Genomic DNA, 14,051 nt, shown 5'->3' on the forward strand with positions numbered 1-14,051 from the left:
CCAGCATGACGGGGTGGGGGTGGGGGGGTGACAGCTGGAGAACGGCAGGAAAGAGGAGTGATGAGAGGAGAAGTGATGGCCGTTTGTACCCGGGAGGGGAGGGGCCTGAAGACATGATTCTGGGCAAATCTGGACCTAAACAAACTGGACCAGAACATTCTGGACCAGAACAGAGTCATCTTTAATAAACCAGAGAATTTAAATCCAGAAAAGCTTCATCTACTGGCCAGCCAAGTCTCTGATGTCGACTAGAATGTAGATCATTTTATCCTTATAGATCACGAGGTTGCTGGAGCCTGTCCCAGCTAATGTTGGGTGAAGGCGGGGTTTACCTGAACGGCTCAACAGTCTGTTCCAGGGACACACAACTACACCTAAGTTAAAGTCCGGCATGACTTCACTGGGCTCACACTGGACTGTGGGAGGAACCCAGAGAACACGCTAACTCCACACGTGAACCCGGAGAACATGCTAACTCCACACGTGAACCCAGAGAACATGCTAACTCCACACGTGAACCCGGAGAACATGCTAACTCCCCACATGAACCCAGAGAACATGCTAACTCCCCACATGAACCCAGAGAACACGCTAACTCCACACGTGAACCTGGAGAACACGCTAACTCCACACATGAAACAGGAGAACACGCTAACTCCACACATGAAACAGGAGAACACGCTAACTCCACACCTGAACCCAGAGAACATGCTAACTCCCCACATGAACCCGGAGAACACGCTAACTCCACACGTGAACCTGGAGAACACGCTAACTCCACACATGAAACAGGAGAACACGCTAACTCCACACATGAAACAGGAGAACACGCTAACTCCACACATGAAACAGGAGAACACGCTAACTCCACACCTGAACCCAGAGAACACGCTAACTCCACACCTGAACCCGGAGAACACGCTAACTCCACACATGAAACAGGAGAACACGCTAACTCCACACATGAAACAGGAGAACACGCTAACTCCACACATGAAACAGGAGAACATGCTAACTCCACACGTCAACCTGGAGAACATGCTAACTCCACACGTCAACCTGGAGAACACGCTAACTCCACACGTGAACCTGGAGAACACGCTAACTCCACACATGAAACAGGAGAACACGCTAACTCCACACGTGAAACAGGAGAACATGCTAACTCCACACATGAAACAGGAGAACATGCTAACTCCACACATGAACCCGGAGAACATGCTAACTCCACACCTGAACCCAGAGAACATGCTAACTCCACACCTGAACCCAGAGAACATGCTAACTCCATGCAGGAAGAACCCAGCTGGGATCTGAACCTGATGAGACTAATTTTCCTGGAATATCTTTGGATTTAATTTCGTTCAGCTTCTCAGAAACGTTTGCTCTTATCATCAGCAGAGGGATTAGCATGGTAACGCTGAACGCAGCTCTTAACCTGAGATGTGATCAGAAGGTCCTGGAGAGCATCAGTGATCCTGTTAAAGTCCCACTCCCGCTCCGTTTTCTTCTACTTCCAAAGCGTTCCCGGTGATATTTTCATCATGACGCAGATTTGAGCCTAAATCTAGTTCGTTTTCTAGGACATAGATTCTGCAGAGCGGCATGAGTTCAGTAGAAATTCACCTCTGAGTCGTGGGTACAGAAGTAAGTCTCTACTAATTTCCCATCATTCCTTTGTTTACAGTCTCTCCTGCTATCTTATGGCTCCTCACAACTCTAAGCTAACATTAGCACAGTAAACAAAAAGAACGGAGAGCAGTACCAGATGGATCCAGCCAATCGGGTTTGATCCAGATACCAGCTCAGGTCAGAAAAATGATCTATTGTTCTGCAAGTGGAGGACTTAGAATTGTAGAGGAGCAGAGAGACTCTGGCTCCGCCCACAGCACTTTCTTTATCACAACCTGAGCTTTTTCAAACTGCTGGTTTTTAATGAAGAAATATCCTAAACTCTTAAATTCTTTATCTGTGTCCTCCATCATCAGAGTCAGAATACTTTATTTATCCCAGGGGGAAAACACGAGAATCCAAGAACATGTTCAAAACATCAAGAAGGGTCTATGAGGAAGAGGAGAGGGTATTTACGTGCTTTGATTTTTGAAATGACTCGTACAGTAACTGTGTGAGAAGCTTTTCATTAGTAATATTGGGATCAAAGACTTGAACTGATGTCAGGACCAGAACCAGCATTTGAAAAGGTTTCTGCATAAATTCAGACGTGGGATCCAAGACGGCTCGGGATTAATTTATAATCAGATTAAAATCTGTAGAATGATCTGTAGTCAGGATGTAAGAATGAAGCAAAAGCATCAATAATGCAAACGTTTGAAGGTCGTCCTGGAAAGGCTCCGTCCCACTTTGTGCTCTCACAAAGCTCCACAGGGACGCTTATGGACCAGACTGAAAATCAATTTGGAGCTCTTTAACCTCGTCAAAATGAATTAAGACTGAGCCAGCATTAGCTCCGCCCCCTCTGATTCACTTCACTGTATGAAGCAGCAGTTTGTGCTCATGCTCAGTGTGTGTCTGCATTAAATCTAGAAGAAATCCTCCAGAGACCGTTCACACGATCATTCTGGTAGGAATAATTCCAGTTACTCCAGTTCTGGAATGATTGTGTAAACGGTTGAAAAGTTACAGTATGTTAAAGATTTTGTGTTTGAGCGTCACTGACGATGCCTCAGGTGTGAAAGGGTTAAATCACTTTCAATTATTCCAATAAAAAATAGGTTTCAAATGTAAAAATGAGAAGCTCCTGGTTTCCAGAGCTGTCATTTCCTGACCGGTAAAGGCTACCTGATCCGTTTACACATGTGGGAATACGTCTTCGTGGCCAACATTGGCACAGTTCAGTAATTTAATTCAGATTGAATCCCATAACTTTTACATATTTCTATGTTTGTTGTTTCATGATTGTAAACCTTGTAATTCTTTATTAAAAAGTAAAAAGTACCAAATATTTGAAAGACATCGCTCGCCATAGCCTTTCCTGGCAGTTCTGCTCTTTAATGGCTGTTTGAGCCGTTCAAACAGCGATAACTCCGTCATCACGCAAATTTATCTTTTTCTCAACAACAGAGATTCTCCAGACTGGATTACAGCACAGAAAATAAAAGAATGTCGCCCAAACGCAGCTCTGGAGAATCCTAAATTGTTGTCTTACGATGGGTGACAGACACGGCGTGACTCATTCTCTCTGATCGTTTCTATGTTCATATGTTGGCGACAGAACAGAGAAGTTCACTCTGAGGAGACGTCACAGGCTGCCGCCGCTTCTGTGCTACGTGTCTGTGGTAACGGAGTCAAAGTGTCAGTGGGTGGCGCTGTGTCCTCTCACCTTGATGAGTAAACTACCATCAAACGAAACAGAACAAGAAGGCGGGGCGCTCGGTCACCTGGAGGGAGCTCGGAGTAGAGCCGCTTCTCCTCCACATCCAGAGGAGCCAGTCGAGGAGGATCGGGCATCTGATCCGAACGCCTCCTTGGAGAGGTGTTCCGGGCATGTCCCACTGGGCGGAGGCCCAGGAGAGACCCAGGACACGCTGGAGAGACTATGTCTCTCGGCTGGTCGTGGAACGCCTCGGGGTCCCCCAGAGGAGCTGGAGGAAGTGACCGGGATGGGGGAAGTCTGGGCATCTTTGCTAAGACTGCTGTCCCGGCGACCCGGATGAGAGGAAGAAGATGGATGGATGGATGTAAACATTTTTATAAATGTTGATGTTATTAACATTCAGAGATGTGTGTTGACTGACATGTTTAGAGCAGGTGATGTCATATTATCATATGCATGGACGGATCAGGTAGTTGTTACAGATCAGGGAGTCACAAGAACCTTCTGGGTTTGACTTCCTGCATTTCAGAGATGCTGATCTGCACCAACAAGAGAGTTGGACTCGAGTTCTGCTGCTTCACTAGAACCGTCAGCAGCTCTGGTTTCTGCTGTCACGTCACATTTCAGCCTGGTCCAGTTCTGTTCTGACCCAGGACCAGTTCTGTTCTGATCCTGGTCTGGATTTTCTCTTATCCTGGTCTGGTTCTATTTTGATCCAGGTCTGGTTCGGTTCTGATCCAGGTCTGGTTTCCTGTGACGGCCATGTGATCTTACAGGTGTAAAGCTGACCTGATTCCCGGTTTGGACTCCAGAACAGAACTTGCAGATGAACTCTGGTGCGGTTCCCTTCAGTTTGACATAACCCCGCCCCCTGTCACTCGGTTACAGAAAGATCCGGATTTCCCGCTCAGTTTCTGCTGAAGACAGAAACTGTCGGCGCTTCATCCAGAGACCCAAGTGCAGCGATCTTTCGCCGGTTCTGAAGACGGCAGAAGTTTGATCCTTCAGAGAACGTAGAGCTTCATCCCTGAAACGTCTTCATCAGCTTCAGTCTGTGCGCCCCCCCACAGCTACATACCTGCTGCCGAATCAGAGCAGAGTTCACCTGTTCCTCCGTCCCTCACCAGCTCCTCCACAGACCTGCAGAACTGCTCCCCCTGCTGGACCGGAACCGCAGCTCCATGCAGCCCGGAAGACCCGCCGGATCAGCCGGAGAAGCTCCGGGCTCTGCGCTCCGTTCCGGTTCTCCTTTCCCTGCAGGTCATGTCTCTGACGGCGGCGCTCAGGGAGCCCCCCCTCATCGCCGCTGCTTCTCTCTCTCCTTCTGAATGACTCGCCCCCTCCCTCCTGCAGCTTGTTGCTCGCCGCTCTGTCTCCTCCCTGTGCAGCTGAACACACTGATGGTCCAATCAGGAGAGCGGACACAGTCCCACACCTGACCCCCCAGCAGGACAACCCCCCCACTCCTGCCTGTAATGTGATTCCACTGAAAGTAATCGGATTACTGAAGCTGAGATGATAAAAACGCGAATTTGATCATCAAGAACTGTTGGAGTTCAAAGCTGTGTGTGCATGTGTGTGTGCATGTGTGTGTGCACGTGTTTGACCTGTGCTCAGGTGAAAGCCTCATAACCGGATGAAGAACTTTGACCGGTGTGGCTCCGCCCCCATACACCTGATGAAAGCTCCAGTGACTGTAGGAGGAGAGCAGCAGATCTACAGAATCTGCTTTCTGACATGTTCTAACATGACGAGCAGATTCTGCTGTCCTGCACGGTGGACGTTCTGCTGTAAACATGTGGAGAACACGGAGCGCAGCGGTCTATTTATGCACAGAAGCCAGTTTGTGTTTCCATAGAAATGTCTTATTGTTGCTATGGAACAAAGAAAAAAGGAATCGATGAGGAAACTGCAGCTCGGTGGAGCATCCAAAGCCTCCATGAAATCCTCCGGATGGACTCGTGTTCCTGAGCGGCGATCTGCTTTCTAATCCCTAAAGAACGCCACTGCCCCCCACGCCCACGGACACACACCCCCCACCCCCACGGACACACAGTTTCCCCTTGAGGAGGAACCGGACAGCTGACGTCCAGCAAAGTCAGAAGTAACGTTGCTCGGTCCTCTTTGTAAACTGGTGTGTATAAATGAACACATTTTCTTAAAAGTGGACAGAAAATGTGGCCCCACCTGAGTCTGGCTTAATGGGGACTCAGCTTCAGAGGAGCTCGCTAGCACGCTGCGCTGCCCACCAGGTGGCTGGCTAGCGAACCCGTACAGGTTCTACAGGTTTTTGGGTTGTCCGGTCCGTGGAGGGTCACAGAGGAGCAGCAGCATCTTAAGGTGTTTCTGCCGTTTCCTTCAGGCTCATACAGACATGATAAGTCCCTCATGAAAACGGAACGTACCATTGTGATTTGGTAAGTTCATCGTGAAGTACTCATAAGAACAACAGAAGCTACACCTTTCAGGTACAGTGATGCTGATGTTCAGTGTCCTTACGCCACACTCCAGTGGTCAGTAAGGTGTGAGTACTGGCTCCTCACTGACACATGCACGTGGTGTGCACGTGATCCGTAAGTACCTGTAGGACGTCCACACAAACTCTGATTGTGTCAGTCAGGCTGCAGCAAGGAGCGTGCACGTATCACGTGAACAGCACTGACGGGTTCCTTACGTATTGTAGAAGTGTTCATTCGACCTGCGACCCGCAGCACGCCCATAGATAGACATGAACATTTTCTCTGTATGGTACACTGAGCGCCCATTACCTTCATGTGTCCTGTGTGACCCCAACAGGTTTGACCATTTTCCTCCGTACGAACAGCTGGGACTAAAACATTAAGTCTGTCATCCTTTCAGATCCAGAGTAATAAAAACTCTCTTTGGCAGAACATCAAACTGTTCTTCACCATCTGGTGGAATCCTGGTTGCAGACAGACGCCGTCTCTTTACCTGCATTTGATGCTCTGCTGGAGTCCATCTCACCATCTCCAGGTACACCTGGACAGGTCACCGCTCCGTCTCAGCGCCTACGCTCCCTCCCACAAGTGAAGTCCTGCAGGTTTTTGGAGGGGGGGCAAACACAGTCTGTGAAAGACCCCCCCCCCGGCATGCTGTGGGACTACCGTTAAACCGTTGTTAAAGAGAACGGCTGAACTTTCTGAGGCATGACTGAAACTCAACCAAAACCAGTGACTGAAGCCCGCCGGTCCAGACCGGAAACATGTGAAGATCTTTCTGGAGTCAGCATCCCGACAGGCCAACAGATCAGAGCGGCTGCCAGCCCACCCTGGACTCCACTGGGGGGCTCAACCTCCTACCTGCAGCAGCTTCTCCCTCACTCTGTTGTAGGCCTTCAGCCAGCGGACTGTGGATGGAGAGCAGGGTGGAGGGGTGTCCTCGAAGGGACTGATCGGGCTGAAAAGACATTTAAAATCAGGGAAACAGGAAGTCTTTTCACGCCGGAAAACAGTCAAAATAAAATGGATGAGCTCCTAACACAGGTATGCTAGCTCACGGTTATGCTAGCAGGCGGTTATGCGGCTACACTAGCAGATGGCTATGCTAGCATAGCCGTTAGCAGATGAATATGCTAATAGACAACTATGCTAGCAGACAGTTATGCTAGCAGACAGCTATGATAGCAGTAGGCTATGCTAGCAGACAGTTATACTAGCAGACGGCTATGCTAGCAGACAGTTATGATAGCAGTAGGCTATGCTAGCAGACAGTTATGCTAGCAGACGGCTATGCTAGCAGACAGCAGACTCTTCAAACTATCTCTGGATCTGCTGAGTCGGAACGAACGTCTACGCACCACAGTCCTCTCGGCTCCTTCTCACAGATGATCGCGGATGGCGAGGAAAGCTTTTCCTTCAAATCCTTGCCGGACCCGGGCTCTGGGGGGGCATGCATTTCCTTCTCCACATCTTCATCCTCATTCCAGCTGGACGTGATGTTGACCTTGGGGGGTCTGGGCTCCGGATGCTGGAGCTCAGGGCTCAGCTGGGAGCTGATGGGGCTGCGGTTTCCAGAAGAATCCAGATGACTGCTGTCCTGGGGGCTGTGAAGATGTCAGATGGACGTCACTGACGCTCGTCCAACATTAAAATGTTCTTTAAATGAGGTGTGTTAGTATTTTTAAATTCCATATTGGAACTCAGGGAGCAGCGTTCGTCAACAGTGAGAGGACTGACTAACCTGGAGGAAACTATTCAGGAAAACTTTGGAAAACTCACAACACTCACACAAAACTACAAGAAGTTCTCAGAAAACAAAACAGGAAAAAGGAAAAAAATCTTAAACTTACGATATTGGTACCCCCCTCCCCCCATGCCAATTATCCCAGAAAAACTAAGAGTGAAATCAAGAGAAGGTCAAGGATTGGACCTGAAAACATCTGAGTTTCTACAACTCCTTTGTTCATCTCCTACCATGCCCTGAAGGTGGCGCTGTTTGTGTGTCTGCCCTCACACATTGATCCCTCGCTGTTTGACGGTTTACCTTCACTGTTTCACAAAGTCTGTTAGTGCAATTTTGGATGTTTTTTTTTGTTTTTTTTACAAACATCGCATTGTGATCTGCATCCTGATTGGCTGTGGAGCCTGTCAATCATCTCCGTGTGTCCTGTAGGAAGGTGTTCTGTTTGCCAGCGTTTGCTCGTGATCAGATCTTTACTTTCTATGAAGGTTTGAACTTTGAGAGAAAAGTGTGAAATGTTCTCGTCTGTCAGAGAAACCAGGAGAGCGAGTGAAGTTTCACCGCCTGCAGACATTTTCATCTTTACTGGACATTACTTTACAGGAGGGAACTGTGAAACAAACGTTTGGGAAGTTTTGGAAGCTTTTTTATTCTATATCTCAAGTTTACATGGTTGAAATAGCAGCATAATGTGAGGGGCGGAGTCATTGATGGTGCGATTCCTACCTGGACCTGCATGCAGGTAAGTTTGATGTGTGTAAATAATAAGACAAAAAGACAAAAAACCTCTGAATGAATCTCTCCAAATTGATCAGAAAAATCTGAGACTCTGAAGATGATTGATCACCATCATCTCGAGTCTCACTCTGACTTTTCCTGGTTTTTCTTTAACGATCATGTTTGTCACTTTAAAAGCTGTTATTGTTCGATAAAGATCATCAGGATCTCTATAATCTGGATCGATCTGGATCATAGTCATGAATCCAGGTTAGTTTCAGGTTTTTTTATGTGTAACACTTTGAGAAGACGCCTGATGGAAACAGCTTCACAAATGAACAGTTTACTGTATTGAAAGTATTGATGCTACACCAGCATTTCCTGGGGGCGGAGTCTTGACTTCATGACTGTTGCTAAAACAAAGGCCTGCTGCGTTTGGGATGTTTGCCCGTGAGCACGTTAAGGGTAAAAGCTTTCTCTGACGGAGGAGCAGGAGAAGTGGCTGCTGCTGATTGAGGCTCCTAACGAGCAGAGTGGCTCAGTGCTTTAAGTGGAGTGATTTACTCCTTCTTGGTTTGCAGCCAAATGACTTCTAGCTGCTCCTTTTCCTGGAGCTTCCAGCCCGCCTTCGTGCCTCATAAATCTATGGCTTACATTCGTTTAAGCAAATTGGCTGAGAACTGGACATAACTCAGAGAAGTTTAGGGGACAAATACGGGGGGTTAATAAATAAAAGCAACGGCTCCTTGGTTCGTCGTGACTCCATCACAGTCAGGAAAGCTATTAGTGAGGTGGCGTGAGGCCTTTACCCGGATGGTTTCTGCCTTAAATGTACAGTTTTTAGAAGAGTTTCCACATGACAGGATTCTACGGGGGAGGGGGGTACATGCTATGAGGAAGTGACAGAGGGGAGACATGGAGTCAACATGGAGTATGATAAAGGTGGAGTCTTTTATCATACAGATACTAGCCTTTTAGCTGCTTCCACCAACGGCGCCGTGGGCTGCTCAGCCGCCAAATCTTCATGGCAGCTGTCAGAAGTTCTGGCCTCAGCCTTTCCAGGCTCACTTGAGGTGACCATCGAACCGTCGGTCAGGGAGGGGCAGCCGGACTGTGGTGTCTGTGCTAGCGTGTCGCAGCTTCCTGTTTTGGAGGTTTCTGTGGGTCCTTCTGTCTCACTGGAGTCTGCGCTCTCGGTTTCTTCAGAACCTGGAGAGGGTTTATCTGACTCTTCTTTTACTTCTGGACTCCTGGGTTCTGGTTGGGATGCGGCATTAGAGGATGTGGATTCTGGCTTGGGGGGCTCAGAGCTCCCAAACACTGAGGTCAGTTTTAGGCCAAAATTTGACAAAGATCCCGATGCCTCCTCCTTTCCTCCCGGCTTCTCATCCTGGAAAATATTAGCCGAGAGGTTTTTCAGTCCAGAGAAGAGTCCGCCGTCGGTTTGGGGTTGCTGTGGCAGGTTGGTAGCAGAGGATGAAGATGTTGAAGAGAAAAGAGATCCAAAAGCAGATGTGCTTTCAGTAGAGACGGACATGAAGCCAAACTTTGATGTATTGAGAGCCGTTATGTCACTCGTAGCTTTAGCATCGGGAGCTGGGGGAGGAGCATCCTCCTCAGGCTGTGTAGCACCTGCTTCTTCTACAGGCTCATCAGGTCCATCTCCTTGTGAAGAATGGGGAGCGTTTGGAGCGGGGACTGAACTCTCATCTGCTTCTGTGACAGCCTCGTCTTTCTGTTCAACTTCCTCTACACGTCCCCTTTCAGAGGTCTCAGACTCTTCGGTACTTTGAACTTCTTTGAGTCCAGGTCCACTCTCTGCATTCTCAGTGTCCTCAGAGGCTTTCATGCTTTCAGGGGTGTCCCTTGGTTCAGGCTCAGTGTCTGACTGTTGTGGTTGCTCAGCTTTTGTTGCCTCTTGACCTTTGAACATCCCAAACAGATCACTTGTGAGGGATTCTGTTGCAATCCCACTTGGGAGGCCAAAAAACGAGGTTTTCTGTTGCTGTTGCTGCTGTTGAGGCTGACGAGGAGCAGGGGCCGATCCGAAAAGTGATCCAGGGGAGCTAGAAAAAAATCCACCAACAGTTGGTGATTTACTGGGTGCAGTTGGGTTCGAAAACATGGACATGAAGCCAGAGAATGGAGCTGGTTCAGGGGGCTTCTGTTGGCCCTGTTGTCTTGGACCAGCCATCCGAGGACCAGCCGTCCGAGGACCAGCCATCCGAGGACCAGCCATCCGAGGACCAGCCATCCGAGGACCAGCCATCCGAGGACCAGCCATCCGAGGACCAGCCGTTCGAGGACCAGCCATCCGAGGACCAGCTGTCTGAGGATCAGCAGTCCGTGGATCCGGTGGGGATACTGGACTGGTTATAACAGGCCTTAGTTGTTGCTCTGTGGGGCAACTAGATATGCTTGTGCTCTCCCCCAGAGCTCTGTCTTCATTTGGTCCGACTGCACAGGTAGCATCCATTCCAAAGGTTTTGTCCAGAGGTTCTGTGGAAACCTGGACTTTTGCATCAGTTGGTTCCGACGCAGTTTCAGCAGATGAGACTTTCAAGTCTCCTGCAGTTGCTTCCAGCTCAGCTTCAGCAGTGGGTTTCTCTGTTGTTTCTTTTACCGAGTCTGTCATACTTGCCTCTTCAGTTACTTCTTCTGTACCCTGGACTACCAGTTCTTTGGTAAAAATGCTCTCCGAATCCACATTCACCTGCATTTCTTCAGCTGCAACTGTCAATGCTTCATTGTTTGACTTTTCAACGTCTGCCTGATGTTCTTCAACTGTCAAAGCTTCATCTTTGGGTTTCTCAGAGTCTGCTGGCTCTTCCTTGTTTGCTGTTACGAAGGTTTCACCTGGTTTATTCACATCTTTCAGAACAGTTTCTTCTTCACCAGCCACACTCTGCACAGGCTTTTCCATCTCCTCTTCTGACCCCGTAGGTATGACGTTCCCCTCAGAAAGGCTTTTTACCTCTGCCACCTCAGCTGCATGAAACCCTGTTGGCTGTTTAACAGGATCTATTAAGGTTTCTTGCATTTGACTGGAGTCTTTTTGTTCTGTTAGACTTTTCATTTCAGCTCTGACATCTTCCTCATCTGTGCTAGTCGTTTGTAAAATATCGTTATCTGATTCAGGAACCATTCTCTCAACATCAGAAACACATTTTTGCTGAGTTATTTCCCCCACAGTGACAGACTCAACGGCTCCTGCTGAGTGCTGGTCCATCTCTCTCAGTTTGCCTGGTAAATCAGCACTGATGTTTAATGAATTAAGGTCTTGTTTGGTTTCTTCTTGCACTTCCTCACATAGATCTGTTTCGCGGACCAGAACTTTCTGCAGAGTCTCAGAGTTGCTAGGAATGTCTTTGGTTGGATCTTGAAGGTCTTTGCACTCCTGCTGGACATGAACTTCTTCTTCACATGATGGAGGAAGCGACTCAGAGGGAACATGATCATCAATTGCTTCTTCTGAAACAACCTGTGTCTCTTTGGGTTTTTCTGGTTCTGATTCTGTCTTTGTTTCCCCCAAGAAAGACATTCCAAACAGGCCAAAGCCGGTCTTGGATTTGCTGTTGTCAGAATTCCCTCCCAGCGAGAAGACAGCAGGAGCTTTAAAGACATTATCTGATTTCTGCGTCGCTGCAGGTGCTTCTGATGCTTGCTGACTTGGTCCACCAAACATAGTCATTAGTCCCTTTCCAGAAATCTCTGGAGCACTGGTTCTTGGTGGTGTTACTGTCGGTCCAGGTGCTTTTGGTCCTGTCTGAGATTGAGCAGTGAGACCCCCAAATTTGGAAAATATCCCAGTTCCTGGGCTTTCTTTTTGCATTGAAGAACCTGTTAGAATACCACCAAATAGAGAAGGTCCAGTGGGAGGTCCTCTTGGTGGGACGCCAATGCCTGCATGACTCCTGGGGCTAGGTGTCGGTTGAGCAGGAGAAGAACCAAACATTGAAAATAGCCCTTTTCCGGGAGATTCTCTGGGTGGAGGGCCTTTGGGCTGTGCAGCAGCTGGAGCCCGTGGTCCAGAGGATGACTGACCAGAGGAAACTCCAAACATAGAGAGCAACCCTTTCCCTTGAGGCTCCTGTGGGGACGACTGTGGTAGTTTGTTTTTGGAGTCAGTTGAGGGAGGAGCCCCAAACATTGAGAGTAGGCCTGTCCCAGGAGTTTCTTTAGCAGCTGGGGCAGGAGTAGATCCACCAATCGTAGAGGGTCCAGTCTGGGGGGAAGTCTGTTGTGGAGTTGTAGTGGAATTACTAAACAGAGAGAAAAATCCTCTTCCTGTTTGCTCAGACTGTTGGGCCTCGGGCTCATTGGCCTTTGTGACAGAACTGGGACTGGGTTCTGGTGCAGAGGCAGAGACTTCACTCTCATTTTTGTCTTGAAGCTGTTGAACCTCTTCGCTAGCTTTAGCAACTGATGACTCTTCTTTCTGAGACAAACTATCAGAATGCTGGACTTCTTGAGAGGAGACAGTTTCAGAAGATGCCTCCAGGTCTTTTTCAGTAATTTCCTGAGGTAACTGAACTTCTTTGGTCGTTTCTTCTTCTAGACTGGTGTTTTCTGGCTGGCAGGCCAGTTCACCAGTAGGTTCAGCAGCTTCCAGCTGAACCACGTCTGCAGTAGATTTTTCTTCAGTGGAAATCATTTGAAGTCGCAGCTCATGAACCTCAGAAGTATCTGTTTTTCCTTTAAGCTCTGAATTGGTAGCCTCACCCAGGGAGCTTCTCTCAGTCGATAAAGACTTGAAAGCTTGGTCTTCTGGACGTGTCTGATCTTCTGAGATGACTGGTAAGCAGCTCTCCCTGTCAAGAGGCTCAATAGATGCACTATTATTGATGCTTTCCATAGGCTCAGAAATATCAGACGGTGCAACAGCATCAGCTAAAAGGTCTTTACAATCCTCTGGTGTTGCTGCTCCTGGGGAGGTCTCTTCAGGGACACTATCCTTTGACAAGGCAGGCTTGCTGCATTCACTCAACTCATGTTCATCTGTTTCTTCTTCTGGGGAACTTGCTGCTGAGACAAAGATGTGGGGCAGCCTCATGTAGGGCTTGGGCTCATTTGGTTCATGCTCCGCCCCTGCAGAAGGTACTTCTGAGGAATGAATGCCAATATAGATCGACTTTGGATGAATCTTTTTAGTTTGGGTTTGTGTGACTGCTGCTGAAGCCTCAACATTTGCAGTGACATCTTCAGACTTGACGGACTGTTTTGTCTGTTGAGAAAGGTCCATTTTATTTGTGACCACAAAGGATTCTTTTGTCATTTCTGTGGGTGTTACTTCAGGCAATGTTTGAGAAGGTTTGGATGAACCATCGATGCTTGGAGTTCCTTCTAGTGTCTTTGGATCTGCTGGTTTCACTGAAAAGGATTTCAGATGTGCAGATGTTTCCTCCAGTGCCTCTTTCACTGGCCTTTGTGATAGCTGATGATTTTGAGAGAAGGATGGCTCCACCTGCATGGCTGCCCTCTCGTCTCCAGCTGGTTGTGTTGGAAAATCTTCAGGTGTGACTGGTGGAATGTCCATCTTATGCTGGACATTGACAGGTACCTCAGTGTGAGGGAGAAGAGCTGACACTGGAGGATGTTGTGGGAGTGAAGCATTGGTTCCAGCCGCTATAGGCACTGGGGTAGCTGGAACAGCCGTGTGGTCCTGAACAGGAAGCATTTGTTTACTGTGATCCACAGGTTGGGACACAGTGTCAGCGTGACGGGGCGAAACAGCAGATTGTGATTCTAAACCAGTGAACAATGAAATCAAGCCTTTGACAGAAGTGGTTCCTGTTTGTGT

At 48.3% G+C, this 14,051-nt stretch overlaps 1 protein-coding gene across 1 annotated transcript in view; it reads right to left on the bottom strand.

Annotated features, from left to right (window-relative positions):
* Nucleotides 1-14,051, bottom strand: part of LOC112136336 (protein unc-13 homolog B) — a gene marked incomplete in the record, with an annotated part of 71,577 nt that overhangs the window by 35,204 nt on the left and 22,322 nt on the right. The window contains 2 exon segments of the mRNA XM_036213481.1: nucleotides 6,655-6,751; nucleotides 7,152-7,397. Of these exon segments, the coding sequence (XP_036069374.1) occupies nucleotides 6,655-6,751; nucleotides 7,152-7,397 (343 nt within the window).

Source organism: Oryzias melastigma, linkage group LG9, assembly GCF_002922805.2.
Source record: "Oryzias melastigma strain HK-1 linkage group LG9, ASM292280v2, whole genome shotgun sequence".
Classification (NCBI taxonomy): domain Eukaryota; kingdom Metazoa; phylum Chordata; class Actinopteri; order Beloniformes; family Adrianichthyidae; genus Oryzias; species Oryzias melastigma.